Source organism: Pogona vitticeps, chromosome 2 (assembly GCF_051106095.1).
Source record: "Pogona vitticeps strain Pit_001003342236 chromosome 2, PviZW2.1, whole genome shotgun sequence".
In the NCBI taxonomy this organism is placed as follows: Eukaryota; Metazoa; Chordata; class Lepidosauria; order Squamata; family Agamidae; genus Pogona; species Pogona vitticeps.
In genome coordinates, this window is record NC_135784.1 from 85,043,866 (window position 1) to 85,060,584 (window position 16,719).

The 16,719-nt window shown below is 44.5% G+C and overlaps 1 protein-coding gene across 6 annotated transcripts in view; it reads left to right on the plus strand.

Moving 5' to 3' along the window:
• The window catches only part of CDC25C (cell division cycle 25C), a 16,588-nt gene extending 3,323 nt beyond the window's left edge, over window positions 1-13,265 (plus strand). For 3 of the 6 annotated variants that reach the window (XM_020789916.3, XM_072989889.2, XM_020789924.3), the window contains exons 3-16: window positions 19-116; window positions 1,714-1,747; window positions 2,900-2,933; window positions 3,612-3,692; window positions 3,995-4,096; window positions 6,096-6,209; window positions 7,024-7,104; window positions 7,664-7,816; window positions 8,024-8,125; window positions 8,663-8,770; window positions 9,246-9,344; window positions 9,459-9,592; window positions 9,728-9,839; window positions 12,678-13,265. In XM_020789916.3, the coding sequence (XP_020645575.3) occupies window positions 19-116; window positions 1,714-1,747; window positions 2,900-2,933; window positions 3,612-3,692; window positions 3,995-4,096; window positions 6,096-6,209; window positions 7,024-7,104; window positions 7,664-7,816; window positions 8,024-8,125; window positions 8,663-8,770; window positions 9,246-9,344; window positions 9,459-9,592; window positions 9,728-9,839; window positions 12,678-12,818 (1,393 nt within the window). In that variant the 3' untranslated portion in view covers window positions 12,819-13,265. The remainder of the gene's footprint in view (window positions 1-18; window positions 117-1,713; window positions 1,748-2,899; window positions 2,934-3,611; window positions 3,693-3,994; window positions 4,097-6,095; window positions 6,210-7,023; window positions 7,105-7,663; window positions 7,817-8,023; window positions 8,126-8,662; window positions 8,771-9,245; window positions 9,345-9,458; window positions 9,593-9,727; window positions 9,840-12,677) is intronic. The other 3 variants (XM_072989890.2, XM_020789934.3, XM_072989891.2) reach the window with 3 other exon arrangements.
• Window positions 13,266-16,719: the final 3,454 nt, after the last annotated feature.

The following is a 16,719-nucleotide window of genomic DNA, read 5'->3' on the forward strand; positions in this document are numbered from 1 at the left end:
ATAGTTTTATTCTTGCAGGGATACTCCAAGACGTTGCCTAGATCTGTCCAATCTCAGTAACGAGGAAGAGGAAATGGCCTTTAGCTTCAGCCACTCCCCAGGAACACTGGAAACTGGTAACGACCACTGCCGCAGCATTGCCTTCTGCTGCTTTTTTAAAAAAAGTCATTTGATCTATGAGAGTGTCCCTTATCACTGTCGGCCAGCTTGCCAGCCAGTTTCATCCTTTATGTTACTCTGTTGTTCAAACCAGTTAGCTGGGATACTTGAACTGCTGAAGCCATTTTGGTTAGATTTTCTTTAATGGGGCTTAATGCACCTTCAATTTGACAAAACTCCGGGAGGCAGTGGAAGACAGGAGGGCCTGGCATGCTCTGGTCCAGGGGGTCACGAAGAGTCAGACACGACTTCACGACTAAACAACAACAGCAACAATGCACCTTCAATCCAAATGAACCATCCTCTCTGCTCTGTAGAATAAGTATAGTACAGAAATTTTGCAATCTGAAACTCCAATTGTGCTACAAAAGGGGTGGCGCTATAGGTGCAGTACACCCTGGGAAAACCCTTTCGTAGTGCGGGGGAGGGGGGAAGAAAACAACGTAAACCGGGGCTTTATTTCTTATGCATTTCGGTTCGTAAACCAAAAATTATGTAAACTGAGGCGTTCACAAACCAAGGTACTACTGTATCTCTGTATTATCTAGGAGTCTGAGCAAGGAGCCCTGGTGCTACATTCTATTAAGAAATAGGTCTTCTCTAATCTTTGTCCTTCTATGTTGACCTTCTGTTTTGGGGTTATGAGACAGAACAGATAAGGAATGCTGAAGGGCATAGGTCAGCTGTTTGCAGCCTGGCATCACCTAGATATGGTGGAATATAGCTCCCATCATTCCCTATAAATATATATAGGGTATCAGGTTGGAGAAGGCTGGATTAGACTCTTAAATAAACTCAGTGCTAAGACAGCCTCATTTTCAATTCAAAAACTCGTATTTCATGCTCCCATGAAGTTTTCCAAATGGCAGTTTTTTAAAAAGTGACCAGATGTACCAATCTAAAGTTCACAGTTGCCATCGAGCAGTGTTGTGCTCTCTCCAACATGCACTGTCGGGGGGGGGGGTGTGTCAGCTGGCAGCAATAGTAGGACCAGCAGGAGCCCGGAAGCCTATGCAAGGGGATTGCTAAGCTGCTGCAAATGAAAACACCGTTCTTTCGTTTCCTTGCATTTAAGAATCATTCGTACTACAGCAGGCAGCCAAGGGGTGACCCTCCCTCCAAATGTTGTTGGTCTGCAACTGCAACCTTCATCATTCCCTATTGGCCTGGAGAATGATGGGAGTTACAGCTGAATGACATCTAGAAGACCATGTTGCCTCTCCTTATACAAAACGATTGGGGTCTGCCCTATCAGTTGGTTTTCAGGGTATATAGAGTGCATGGAAACATCATAGTCCTGAAATAAAACTTGCTTTAGAGGACACTTATCATTTCTAAAGGCTTCCAAGAGCAACAATGCTCCCTTTTTTAATTATTAAAAAAGTAGGTGCAAAGGTGTCTTGGAGGAGCCACAAAAGTGGAAAAGAAGCCCACGCAGCCCATGGGATATTTTCATGGTTGCCTCTGATCACAAACATCTAGCTTTCATTCCATCCGTTCTCTTTTACCTCTGAATCCTTTCTTTTCCCCACTCCTTCTCTTGCCCCACTGCAGGTCAGAAGAGCTCAACAGGTCCTGAAGATCCCCAGTAAGTTCTGCCTATAGTACACATTTCTAGAGGTTAATACCATGTTTTCCCAAATATAAGACAGGGTCTTATATTAATTTTTACTCCAAAATGCATTAGGGCATATTTTCAGGTGATGTTTTATTTTTTAATGTAAAACAAACTACTTTTACTCAAATACAGTCATGCCATCTTCTTCTGGTTGCTGCAGAATGGTAGAGGGTGGAGTTTCACTTAACTGGGGCTTATTTTGGGGAGTAGGCTTATATTACGAGCATCCTGAAAAACCCTACTAGGGCTTATTTTCAGGTTAGGTCTTATTTTTAGGGAAACAGGGTAGTATTTGACTTGTTTTGTTTAGTTTAGGGTTGTTTTTTTTTTAAATGTTGCTCTGCTTTGAAACCTGAGAATAATGAGGGATCATGGATGACAGTTGCTTCCTCTTTTGAGCCTGAGTTATAAGCTTCCAGGAGAACCGGTGAATCTGGAGCACATTGTGGAAATGCTTGGTCTCTTGAGCAAAGCTTACCAAGATCTCCAAGACTTTCCTCTCAGTTGTCTCTGGCTTGAAGAATAGCATGTTGTGAAATATGCCCTTTGGCTGGAGTGGGAATGTACTTATCTGCTGCTTTAAAACCTTTTTAAAAGTAAGGTGATTCCTTTTGTAGCTTCTGTCCTCTGACGAGTTCCAAATGACATTTTGCTCACTTCTCCTAAGCTGGTAATTTCTGGTTCAGCGCTGAGGATCCCATTGGACTTGCTATGAACTGAAGAAGTTCATAGCATTTTGCTGCTTATTTGCATGCTGTCTTATACTGAGTCAGATCCTCAGGTCCCCCAGCCCAATATTGCCAACTCTGTCCGGCAGTAACTGTCCAGGATTTCAGGCAGATTTTTTCGGGCAAAGTGAGTGAATAGTTTGCGTGTGCATCCCGTTCATAAAAATGGGCCTGCCCTATTAATAAGCTAGAGGATGTGTGGCATCATGTTTTTCAAGTCATCTCGTGAGATTTGGGAAGGCCAGGAACCTTAGCCTGTCTTCTTCCCCCTGGGAAATGGGTGAGCTGGGGAACATCTCTGTCTGCCGAATGTTGTCATCCCAGTGCACCTTTGGGGGCTTGTTGCCTAATTTGCCCATACTAGGGTGCTCCAACATCCTTTTTCTCCCAACAGAGGCTCAAGGAGGCAATGTGTGCAGCAGCTCCAGGTGAGCATCTATCCCATCGGATGGAATGTATTTATTTTCTCGCTGTATTTTTTTTACCCTTCTTTACACTCGAGCATTATCTCCCAAAGCAGCTCATATAAATTGAGAGAGAGAGAAAGAGAGAGAGAGAAGTAGAGCTCTGCCACTAGAGGTACAGTCTATGGAAATGAGGCACACAGAGAAGAGACAAGGGGTGGAAGGAAAAGGAAGAGGAGGGCAGTTTCTCAAAGTCATGTCAAGCAGGCACTTTAGGGGAGTTTAGACCATCCCTTGGTGATGGTCTTGGTGGATTACCAGTTAGTAGCTCTTGTTTCTCGAGGGCCCGGGGGTGGGGGTGGGGGAAGCAGAGCACTTTTTCTACCTTCTAGTTGCAGGGCTACAGCCAGCTCTGGAACCGAGTGTGCCAGGCAACAAAGGGAGGAACAAGCAGCTTGTGTTTTCTTCTCTGGTCAATGTATGTGGTTAGGTTGGTCTTTGCACAGTGCATAGTTGGACTCTGAGCTCTACTACCATAGGAAGTGATGATAGCTTTCAGAGGGGATTGGACCAGTTCTTGGAAGATGGGGCAATCATTCACTACTGGTCATTATAATCTTGGGCACCGGTTGCCACTGCTCTGAGAGTCACAATCAGTATTTGCAGCAAACGCTGATAATTTTCCTCCCCTTGGCACTGAAGCCCCAGGTCCTGTGCAGCACCCCAAGCGGCATCCGCCGAGGCAGCAGGGAGATCAGCAGTCCTTCCTTAAACAAGGAGAATGTGAGTACCTGTTGCCACAGGTGGGTATTTCCACCAACCGACAGGTAGGCAGAATGGGCTCTCTGCGGTGTTCTAGGCCCAAAGGGCACGGCGTCTGAGCACATGGTCTCCATTTTATGGTAGTGATGCTTGCCTGGCTGAGGAACACATGGCTGGACTGCAACTCCCAGCAGGCTGAGGTAGCTATCCCATGTGGACAACTACAAGCTGCCTAACACTATCTTTCCTGAAAATTTTTGATCTTGAAATTAGAGTCAGTTCTCAGTGCTAAAGACTATTTCTTTCCCTTCTCCTCATCCCAGGAAGGAAGGCCGTTTAAGCACCCAGGATGGCACATGGCAAAGTCCTTGCTGTTCCAGAAGAGACTACCCATCTCACAGCAGGCCTGCTATGATGCAGTGGAGGTGACTTTATATTCTTACTAGCTGCTCTAATCTACCTGAGGTTGGAAATCATAGCGAGTCCAGTCATAGGTAAGGTCCCATGGCAGGAGATCCCAACAGGAGAAGGCATCCAAGATGGATGGGAGTTTCTAAAAAATGAAATTCTAAAGGCACAATTTCAAAAGATCTCCTGTATGGAGAATTAGTGCAGGGAAAGCACCTCAGAGGGAGACCACAGCTGCAATACAAGGATATCTGCAAACGGGATCTGAAGGCCTTAGGAATGGACCTCAACAGATGGGAAACGTTGACATCTGAGCATTCAGCCTGGAGGCAGGCGATGCATCATGGCCTCTCCCATTTTGAAGAGACACTTGTCCAGCTGGCCAAGGCAAAGAGGCAGTCCCAAAACCAGCAAAACTAGGGAGCTAGACAGGGGACAGATTGTATTTGTCTTCAGTGTGGAAGGGATTATCACTCTCGAACTGGCCTTCTCAGCCACACTAGACGCTGTTCCAAGACCTCTGTTCAGAGCACGTTACCATAATCTCTCAATACTGAAGGACGCCTACTAAAGGCACAATTACAAATAATTGCAGCAAGAAAAAAAATCTGGAAGACAGCAAAAAGATCACTGTGGCTTTACAATAAGCTCAAAGAGGACTTGAAAATAAAAAGGACACGTGTAGGAAGTGGAAGGAAGGCCAAGCCACAAAGGAAGAAGATAAATGGTTAGCAAAGAATTGCAGGGATGGTGTCAGGAAGGCAAAAGCTGAGAATAAGCTGAAGTTAGCAAGAGATGCTTCGTAAAAGCAATGAAAAAGCATTCTTCAGATACCTGTGTAGCGAAAGACAGAGAAAATAAACAGCGGCTCAGCTACTCAATGGGGATGGAAAAATGATAACACATGACAAAGAAAAGGCAGAAGTGCTCAATTCCTACTTTAGCTTAATCTTTTCCCAAAAAGTTGTCTATGAAGTACACATGGAGGGAATAGGATTGCAGCTTGAGATTGACCAATAGTCACACAATTGCTTACTACTTTGAACAAATTCAATCTCCAGGGCCATATGAACTGCATCCAAGAGTGTTGAAGGAACTGACTGAAGAACTCTCAGAACTACCTCTATTCATAACAGGTTAGGCCTCATCTTGAGTACTGTGTCCCATTTTGGACACTGCACTTTAAGAAGGATGCCAACAAATTGGGCCAGTCTCAGAAGTGGGCAGCAAGGATGATCAGGGGACTGGAAATCAAGCGATGTGATGAAAGTCTGAAAGAACTGGGCATATTTAGCCCTGGGGGGAAAATGATAGGACATTTCAAATACTTGAAAGATTGTCATAAAGAGAAGAGGCCAGATCTGTGCTCAAATATCCCAGGGTGCAAGACACGTAATAACGGGCTCAAATTACAGGTTGTATGAATTAATTATGCCTCATGACGCCTTCCCCATAGGCATGAATGGAGATGAAGCCTTGTCGGTGTGGGGGGGAGAAGCATGATGCATGCAGTGATGGTGGATGGAAGCCATAGTGTGGTCCCTTCATGAGTAAGACCTCTGCATTGTTAGATTTTAGGTGCCAACAGTTGTTGTGGGGGTATGTGTGTGCATCACAAGTGATGTTTATTACTAAAGAGGTGTGTGTCACAGAAGGAATAAATGAGCCATTGCATACAGATGCGTCTTGAATGGCTAACCTAAAAAAACCCAAAACACACACACACACACACACACACACACACACACACACACACACACACACACACACACACACACACACACACACACACACACACACACACACACACACAGTTGCACCTGCAAGAATATTGGAGAATCAGCAGAATTATGGATTCTACAAGCCATAGAATTTCAGAGCTAGCAGTTCTAGGAGACATCCATATATTCTACGAAACTGAAATGGTCGCTGGTGTCAGTAGCCAATGACCTGGAATAAGTGCTGTTACTGCATGAGGAGGAGCAAGTGATAGCTGTGGGCCTTTTCTCCTGGCAGGGAGCAGGAAGGCTGGAGATGAAAGATCTTGGCAGCCCAATCGCTACAGTGGCACCACCAAGAATTCCAGGTGCCTTTTCAGAGCTTTGTCCTGATGAGCAAGAGGAAGCAGAGGTGAGGAGGGGATGAGAAGGTTCCCCGGTAATCAACTGTGCTGATCAGGATGCAGATGCAGGCCAGTTTTATTTCCAGCCATCGTCATTTCCCTCCGCCAGGGTTCTAAAGTATTTGCTTAAAATACAGTAAGGGGTTGAGGTTTCCAAGTTATGAAACAAAGGAGTGCCTTGTGGAATTTGAGAAGGGGTTTGCTCCATGCTCAGTCCTGATCAGTGAATTCACGAGTGATATTGAACTCTTGAACTGTGATGTTTTGTCCACATGGGTTGCCTTTTGTTTTGCAAAGAAACTTCCTCCCCTTTTGTGTTTTGTTGTAGACACCCCTCTACCTCTCACCACTGAGACAGTGGAGCATCTGCTCCAGGTGCAGCATAGGTTTTCTTCCATGGGGGAGGGGCATGTTCGGAGAACAAGGGGTTTGTAGATCCCAGCTCTTCCCCAGTCTGTCCTTTTCTCTTCCCCCAAACACTTGTTAGCAAAACACTGCTAGCAGTACAACTCTCAGTGGGGTTTTCAGCCAGCGTACCAGGGGCATAAGTGGCACTTCTGCAGCTTGTTGGGGACCAGCTGACCGGCTGCAAGATTGCAGTCTAAATTGTATATAAATAGTGGTATTAAAGGGAAGTTTGCACTGTGCTCTTGTAAACATAAGGGGTTAATTGTTTCCTAGCCTTCATATACAGAACGGTGAAAAATCCAAAAGAGAGCAGGGCAAGCAATGCCTGCTGAAAACTCCTCTTACATACTACTCCTAAATGTGAAAGAGAGCTCTGGCTTCTTGTGTACCTGACTACCTCATTTTGTTCCACAGAAACCACTTGCTGATCACCTTTCCAGCATGGCTATTTTGCTCTCTGGACCCCTCCTTACCCAGGACATCAATGTCAGTGAGGCAAGTACAAAGTTTAAACCAAGCTCCATGTCCGAATACCTGTAGTAATTACAATTATTTTCTTCTACCAGCTGGCAAAACTCTTTTTCTTTAGGCAGGCCTTTGGCAATTAGTAGCTTCAAACACCTGGATTTGGTTTTCTCTCTTTGTTAGGAAAAGGACTATTAGTATTTTAATTAAGAGATTTTAAGGTGTTTTAATTGTATTTAAATAACAGAATAAGTTTAATTCTATTTTAATATTTTTAGCTTTATTGTATTTGAAGTCTATTTTTCTTTCTAACTCTCTTGCAATCTGCCTTTGGTCCCATTTTGCCAAAGTATATAATTCTGTACAAAGTATAGCATTCACACTTAAGGGGGGGGAGAGACAAAAATGCCTTACCTGGCCCATAAATTGTGTGTTCCCACTCCGGAACTAACAAAGAATGGCTAAAATCCTGCTGCGACTCATGCTGCTTACCATTAAAGCACATGAGCCCTGATGCCTTCTAAATGCTTGTGAGAGTTTTCCTGGCTTTCTCCTGACAGTCTTCTCGTTCATGTGTGGTTTTGAGCAGGTCTCCATGAACAAGAGCCGTCTCTTCCGCTCCCCATCACTGCCAGAAAAACTGAACAAGCCCTTGCAGAAGAGGCCAGTAAAGGTCCACAGCGATGAAACTGTCCTCAAGGTGAAACAAAACAACAACCTTGTCCAAGAGGAGCCAGATGGGGTAAGCTCCTGCTTGGTTCAAGTCTGAGCTCTAGGACCCTTATCCTGAAGGTAGAGTAACAGTCCTGGTAAGGTGTTGCTAGCAGGCAGTAGATGTTGGTCAGTCAGTCCTCATATTGCACGTATTAGTCTCTTTTTAGCCACACAAATTAGAGTATCAGTGACTCAGTTGCTTCCATCATACTGAGGACTGCCACCTTCCTTCTAGATGATGCTGTTGAAGAAGACGGTCTCTCTTTCTGACATGGAAATCATCAGGGCACTTGATCAAGACTATGGCATCAGGCAACTGATTGGAGATTTCTCTAGTGTAGGTTTCTTTTGGCTCCTTTAACATTTGGGGTGGTGGGAAATGAAGGCTGACATGGTGTACCAGAACAGACCTTCTCTGGCCATGTAGAGCTTGAATGTATACAAGATATCTGAAAAAAACAGCGTATGCTGGGAAAAGCACACTTTCCACGTATTTAATAGCACTTGCTCCTACGCTATGCTGCTCGAAGCCTGAGTCAACGCCAAGCATTTGGGAAGCTTCGCATGCATGTTGATAGGCAATACTTAAGTCTTATTTAGGCACTCGCCAACCTGACAGCCTCAAGAGAGCAGTACCTACCAAGGGGATGTGGGCACCCCTGAATACCCATCTCTGACACACCTAAAAATAAATGTAGGATTCTGGCTGTTTGGTCAGAAGGAACCCTAGTGAATGCACCATTGCTAGGTCCCATGGAAGTGAACATAGGATCACCACCTTCAACCCAGAATCTGTCTACCTGAGGCTTAGAAGTGCCAGGAGCCTTTGAAGCTTCTGCAAAGCCAGAAACACAATGTGGTTATGTCTTTCTAGGTGTATGCACTGCCAACAGTAACAGGGAGGCATCAGGACCTGAAATACATCTCTGCTGAGACTGTGAGCCATGAGTACTACTACTCTCTCCCTCCCTCCCTCTCCCCCGTATGTGTTCTTAGCTTTACATACTTGTTCTTTCTCTTCTACTTTGAATGAATACTGGCTTCCCAACCTCCTTCCTTTGCTGTTGCTTCATTCTGTAAAAATCCCAGATGCTTCTTTGAAAGTCTTGCTGTTTGTTTCCTAAAGTGGTTTTTTATATATATATATAATTTTTTTCTACAACACCAACATTATGTTAGTGCCTCCTAGACCTGTCCTCTAACCCTGAAGAGGGTAGATCTTCAGATGGGGAAGGGATCGGGCCTTAACATTAATGAGAATATATTGAGTGGGAGAGAAAGAACCTGCACTTCTATTTATGTCATACTTTCTGCCTCTCTTCCTCCAAGGAGCTGTGGGTGACGTATATGATTCTCTCTCCATTGCCTATTTTATTCTCACAACGGCCTTGCAAAGAAGGCAAAGCTGCCTGATGGTACTTGTGTTACATGTGAGTGCTCTTCTCCTCTTCTTGTAGATGGCTGCTCTGCTGCAAGATCAGTTCCAAAGCCTTATAGAGAAGTTCTTCACCATTGACTGTCGTTACCCCTATGAGTATCATGTGGGTCATATTAAGGTGAAGGGCTCATTGCCAGAGGAACCCTAACCAAGAAAGCAACTGGTCTGGGAGTTGCACGAGGGTTGTTATCCTGGACTATTGATGGACCCTTCTTGTTGTCTCCCACTGCAGGGGGCTTTGAACATCCACAGGCAAGAGGATCTCTTTGATTTTTTCCTGAGGAAGCCTCTTTTCCCCTCAGCGCCGCAAAAGCGTCTCATCCTCGTGTTCCATTGCGAATATTCTTCTGAGAGGGGCCCCAAGATGTGAGTGAAGGTCCCAGACAGGCAGCCGGGGAGTAGGGAGAGAGCAGGAGAACAGACAGGGTTTGGCCAGGTGGTTTGCAAGGTGCCTCCTTTTTTCCTTTCTACTTACTGTTCTGACCTTGCCACTGTTTAAAGGTGTCACTACCTGAGGGAAGAAGACCGAGCCATGAATGAGTATCCTGCATTGCACTATCCTGAACTTTATGTCCTTCAGGGCGGCTACAAGGACTTCTTCTCCACATACAAGGTAACAACAAGACTGTTGACCTAAGGGTTTGTAGCGCTGTGACATAATTATCTGTCACATTGTTCAAAGGATTGGTTGCTTCTATCACCCTTTAAAGATTGGTGTTTAATCATCCATGGGCAAAATCCTGTTGCACGACCTTAATCTGGATCATGTATCAGAAACATTTAATTTAAACTCATGGAAAGTTTCTTATTCCCCCCTCCCCTTTCAGATTACCAGGCTCCCTTGGGCCCCCTTTCATCCTGGGGAAGCCTTTGAGAGCCTTGGGATGCAGGGGTGGAGTGGAGTCTTGAAAAGAAAAAAAATCATCACCAGGATCCGGACCACCAGCAGTGAATCAGCAGGACATTTTTTACTATTAAAGTCTTCCTCCCCACCCTCACTTCCTGACGCTCTCAAAGAGTTCCTCGTGGCAAAAGGAAGGCCGAAGGAGACTTAAAACTTGAAAGGGGGATGGGGGTAGGAAACTTTCCATCTTTTTACATTAAATATTTATGGCCTTCTAACCTGGTTATGTGAACTTGCACCAATAGGATTTTGCCCATTATTGAACACTTTGGTGTTCAAAGCATGCTGCTTATATACCACATCATAGCACTTATAGCACTCTCTCATTTACAAGTTAATTATGCAGGCTGCACATTACCTACTCAGCAAGCTGGGTACTCATTTTACCAACCTTGGAAGTTTGGAAGCCTGAGTGAACTTTGAGCCGGCTACGTGGGATTGAACGGTCATGAGTGGAGTACAGCAGTTTAACCACTGTACCAGGAGGCTTCTGTTCAACATTCAGAGTGCTTTTATGATGTAACGCAAAACATTTATACAGTTATGTATAGTAACGAAAGCCAGAAAACACCAGACATCATTATAATGTATATTGATAAACCCCCCAAGAAGTAATTGGGAGTCATTCATTTAAAAGCTGGGACAAATTGATGTGGCACTTAAAATGCACTAACCTAGGTTCTAGACAAACACTGCAAGGGGAATATGTTCTTCTGAAGGAGTGTCACCACATAGAAGTCCCTGCCTCCAGTTCCTTAAATCTTGGAAAGCAACTAGCAAAAGAGAGACTGTATCTCAAGGCATTTTAGACAAATAGACCTTTTTCAGGGGTGTATATCTCTAGAAATATTATGTAGAAATCGTAGCACAGAAATAACTCAAATACAGATAAGTGATCTAGTTACCCAGTCTATGAAAGACCTAGGCAGCCTAAGATGGCTGCCCTTGAAAAGGAGCACTTTGGCTTGTATAGAAGCAGCCAAGTGTGAGATATTACAGTGACAACTATAGAGGACTTCAAGGACTGAAACCAGCATTTTGATTTGTTTCTGAAACCACACACAGCCAAAGTCAGTGGTAGTATGTATTCACGAAGGCTTTCACGGCCGGGATCTAATGGTTGTTGTGGGTTTTTCGGGCTCTTTGGCCAAGTTCTGAAGGTTGTTCTAACGTTTCGCCAGTCTCTGTGGCCGGCATCTTCAGAGCAGTGTTACCAGAGCACAGAGTGCTGTCCTCTGAAGATGCCGGCCACAGAGACTGGCGAAACGTTAGAAAGAACAACCTTCAGAACACGGTCAGAGAGCCCGAAAAACCCACAACAATCATCAGTAGTAGTATGCTAAAATTGATGGGAAGGGTTTCATTTACATAACATAAGAAGAGCCCTGCTGGATCAGGCTAAGAGCCCACCTAGTCCAGCTTCCTGTATCTCACAGTGGCCCCACCAGATGCCTCTGGGAGCACACGAGACAACTAGAGACCTGTCTCCTGTTACCCCTCCCCTGCATCTGGCATTTTGATGTACTATATTTTTCCATGTATAAGACTATACTTTTGTCTAAAATCTTTAGACTAAAAATTGACTGTCACCTTATACATGGATGTAAACTGAGGAGAGAACGAAAACAAGTGGAGGGGAAGCAGAGATCAAAGCGATCCTGCAGCGCTTTGATCTCTTTCCCCCTACACTTGCTAAGCCCCACTTAGATTTCTTAATTTTGGATTAGAAAAGTGGGGGGGGCGTCATATACATGGGGGTGTCTTATACACAGAAAAATATGGTACCTTCCTTCTAAGGCTGGAGATTATACAATCCCCATCATGGCTTCTAACCTGTGATGGACTTTCCCTCCAGGAATCTGTCCAACCCCCTTTTAAAGGCATCTAGGCCAGATGCCATCACCACATCCTGTGGCAAGGAGTTCCACAGACTAACAACACACTGGGTAAATAAATATTTTCTTTTTTCTGTTCTCACTCTCTCAACACTCAATTTGAATGGATGTCCCCTGGTTCTAGTGTTGCCTGAGGGGGAAAAGAGCTTCCCTCTATCCACTTAATCCATCCCCTGAATAATTTGATGAGTCCTAGTGAACCACCTAGCTGCACTTTATCAAACCATTTGAAGTTTTTGAAGTTCCTGTGTTTGTCCCCAAAGGCAGTCCTGCAATCTATGTTCCTGTAGTCTGATTTGGACATTCAAAGATCTAGCTCGCATAGCTGCTGCAGATGGAGTTGTGAACAATTTTATTTCTCTCTGTAAATTATAGGCACCCAAGTAGCTGTTCCAGATTTCAACCCAACAACATTCATAGCTCCCAGCATGTATTATAGTGTTATAGGAATCTTGTAACCTTGTGTGGGTATTGTGCCTGAGATCATGAGTGTATGGCAGAAGTGGTTCATGAAAATTCGTTTCCTGGGACTACATACATATCAAAACTTTACTGGATGTTTTTATTGCAACTTTATATTTCTGGGGTGAATTTCTTGGAGCCTACAGATTTAAAAGAAACGTATATTCTGATGCATCTCCATTTCTGTCAGGAGCTGTGTGAGCCTCAGGGTTACTGCCCCATGCACCACCAGGATTTCAAGGCCGAGCTGCTCAAGTGCCGTGTCAAAAGCAAAGTGTGGGCAGGAGAACGGAAACGGAGGGATCAAGTTGCTCGCCTCATGAAGCTGTGAGGAGGCCAGAGAGTCACTCTGCTCTCCTTGGACTCTCCCCTGGCAATCAGGAAGCCTGAGGGCTCAGCAGTAGAGGCGGCTGCTGAGAGGCGATTAAAAAGTCGACGTGTTGGGACCACATGGCACTGAAGGAGGCACACCCACGGAGAGGCCCCTTCACCTCACAGGCTTCACTCGGGTGAGGTGGCGCTTGTGCTTCCCAGCTTCATAGCAGAAGGGGAGCCACGAGGTGGGGTGGGGGGTACCTGTGAGAAAGCTGGGCACGGTTCTTAGGGGCTAGCTTGCATGCATGTGGTCCCCACGTGGTCCCATAAGTTTTGTCTGGAGGTAGGAAGCTAAACTGCCAAGTCATCCAGTAGTTGCCAGTAAGAAAACTTCCCTACTTTTAGGGTTTCTGCATTTGTTTGTCAGGTTTTATAAAGAAGAATAAACTGTTCTGGAATATAAGGACTGTGGCTCATTTGTAAACACCTTTGCCTTTGTGCAAGTAGTAGTGGCCAGCAGGTTACAATTTTAGAAAATCACATCTGATAGCTCCTTGATTACAATGTGTGGAGAATCAAAACAAAGCACTTTAACATAGGAGAGCATCTTCCTGGGTCAAATCTCCCAGAAATATCCAGTCTGTATGTGACTTGGCTACAGAGTACCCAGTCCAAAAACCTAGTGAAACCCATGTTACTACATCCTCCTTATCATCATAAACTACTTCTGCCCAGAGCAATTGTGAAAGAGTGTGTGCTTTTTAGACTTATGGAGCCAGCATAATAATATCTTGTTAAAACAGAAGAGTGTCCTAAAGCTCTGGGCTATTTTAAATAATTGAAGGTTTAGGAATCTTTGAGGAAGGACTGTAAAATAAGCAAAAAAAACAAAAGCTGTCAGACAACAGATTAGCCACCAGATGGCACCACTGCAATACTCAAGCTGAAGGTGGGAACCCCTTTGCTGCTTCTTTATTGTGGGTAGCAATGCCAGGGGAGGAGATGAAGGGAGGACAGCTAAACCACATGTGCTGAGGAACAGTGTGAATACTAAGTGGTTTCTTTAGGGCTATTGCTTGCACAACAGCAAGCAATTCTGTCGCACCTCTGATAGGCCATCTGAGGGCAAAACAAAGGGGTATGTGACCAGGCTGAGCCATCCATGTTACTTCTACCAGGAAATTATTTTTCCCCCTCCTGCCCTGCTTACCATAGGTATCGTCCTGAGACCTGGCAGTCACCTTTCATTCATTTCTTTGCCCTCAAATACTAGAGCTGAAAATTTCCTAAGGGGCAAAAATCTTAGTCTTTAGCAAGAAAAGTGATGATGTGCCATGCAGCATTTTAAAAGGCTAACAGAATTACTAAGGCATAAGCTTTTGCAATCTGAAGTCCATTCCATCAAGATCTGATGAAATAGGCTGTTGTTTATGAACACTTTGTTGTTGTTTAGTCGTTAAATCGTGTCCGACTCTTTGTGACCCCATGGACCAGAGCCCTCCTGTCTTCCACTGCCTCCCAGAATTCAGTCAAGTAAATTCATGTTGGTCATTTCAATGACACTGTCCAACCATCTCGTCCTCTGTCGTCCCCTTCTCCTCTTGCCTTCACACTTCGGGTGACAGAAAATTTGCTCATGTTCCTAACGTACAGCAAGAGTCTTTCTTCTTGGTCCAGAAAAGGTCCTTCTTTTTTACCTTCTCCTTAGTTCCTTTGGTCAAGTTGTTGGTGATTATTGGGCTCCACAATATGTCCATGTGTTACCTGCTTAGTATGTGGAACATAACATGAATATTAAATTTAGAATTTCAGTCATAATCTGGTGGCACCATGGATTTCCATTTTTATCTCTCTCTTTTTGGTTGCTCTTGCCCAATTTTTGCTCATCCAGCATAAAGAGCATATGGATAAGCTATTTAAGTTGAATTTGTATGCTCATGTAATCAATGATGCATTATTATAAGAGTAAAAAGTGCCTCCAACATCTGGGAGTACCTGCTTGCAAAAATGCAAATAATACGCAAGTGCTTGAGGGCCTTTTTGAAGCAATAGCGCAGAACCCTGCCTCTCCCCTCCCGACACCCCAGGTAACTAAATTAGCATCTCTCAAAGATGGCATACTTACATACAGATTTCTGTAAGAGAGGTTGGAAACAGCAATGATGTCAGCTGCATCCATTCCTTGAGGTTCGATCTGGCCATGGTGACACATGCCTTAGTTACATCCTGGCTGGATTACTGTAATGCACTCTATGTGTGGCTGCCTGTGGAAAGTGTTCAGAGACTTCAGCAGGTCCAAAACATGGCTGCCATACAGCTAGCAGGCTGGACACAAGGATCACATAACTGCCTTGTTACAGCAGCTCCACTGCCTGCCGATCCATTTCTGGACATGATTCAAAGTGCCGATTCTAACCTATGAAGTCCTAAATGGGTATCTCAAGGTCCATGTCTCCCTTTATGGGCCTGTCCGGGTGTTGAGATCATTAGGAGAGGCCTTCCTCTTGGTCCAACTATCCTTACAGGCCTTATCTGTTTATGATGGAGTAATCTAAGGTTAAGATTCCCTGTCATTTCTTTTCCTTTTTTAAGGGTCTCTCAGTGGTTTGCATATATAGTAGCCTAGCCTATGGCTGTTCCTTTCCTCTTGTTTCGCCTTCTGCCCTTTCCCCGAGACAGTTCTTCAATGCTGGTGCTCCTACACCCCTTTGGTATTAAGATGTGTCCATCTTTTCTGCCGAGAGACACAGGCTCAAGCACTAAAGTTCCAGACAGCCTGTCAGTGGAAACTCCCTCTGAGTCATCCGACCTGAACACAAAGCCCATCTTTGTCTCCTGATTACTAACCACAAAACCAAGCCTGCTAATTTGTAAACCACAGGAGGTGCAAACAGCTCTGGTTGTCTTCAGACCTCTTTCAGCACTTGAAGAAGTCCTTCTTCTAATGACATGCTGTCTGTAGTGCATAGTTCGATTCGCCTCCAATAACAAAGGCTTAAGCTTAACACTGTTCTTCCTGCAGGAGTTTCCTGAGGTCAAGCTTTGCTTTTTTGCAGAGTGAAGCAGATGCCTCAGGTATCATACTTTGGCTGTCAACAAAGGGCAGATCATATGATGCTGCTAGGAAAGAATACTTGTGGAATTTTTTTAAAAAAATTTTTTCTCCAGGTGCCAAAATAACCTGACTGGCCTAGGGTGACGTGCATCTTGATTTCAAGAAATGGTGGGGAACATTTTGCTATTCTGCTTCAAGCAGCAACATTTCTGGGGCTGGCCTGCCTAAGTTTCAATCTGTATCTGTTTCTGTCCTCTTTTTTGCTATCAGCTACGCTGACCCATCTGTCTTGGTTTAGCTTGTGTGGTAACAGCCAGCCATTAGAAATGGCAAACGCCTGCCCAGAGCTGCTGCATTTCCAGGCATCATGCAAACTGGGGATTCTGGGAGCTGAAAGTCTTAAAAGATTTCTCAGGTGGTATAAATGTGTGTGAGAGGGAGGGATTTGCTTACTGTTGTCTGCTCCTGTCATATGCCCCTTTCTGAGTGTGCATTAAATAGTGCTTCCGTTTGCCAGCAGGTGTGACATTATTTCTAAATGAGGGTAGAAAACGTGTTTGTGACATTCCAACAATATTTCTAAAACGTCATTGATCATTAAGTCTTGCTTTCTCTTTTGAACTGTTCCTTACCACAGGCTCTCCAGAACACTAGTCCTCATTGTAACTCCTGTTGCAAGGCACTGGCCCGTCTCTATCTCTGCCAGTATACACTCATCCAGTATTGTTTTGACCAAGGTGAGGTAAACTGCTATTACAGCCCATACAGCAAACAGGGAGATACAGAGAGTAAAAGGAAAGCTAGGGAAAAGAACATCTTAAAATGAGAAGATTCAGAATTTTTTTAAGCTGATGTTCTTGTT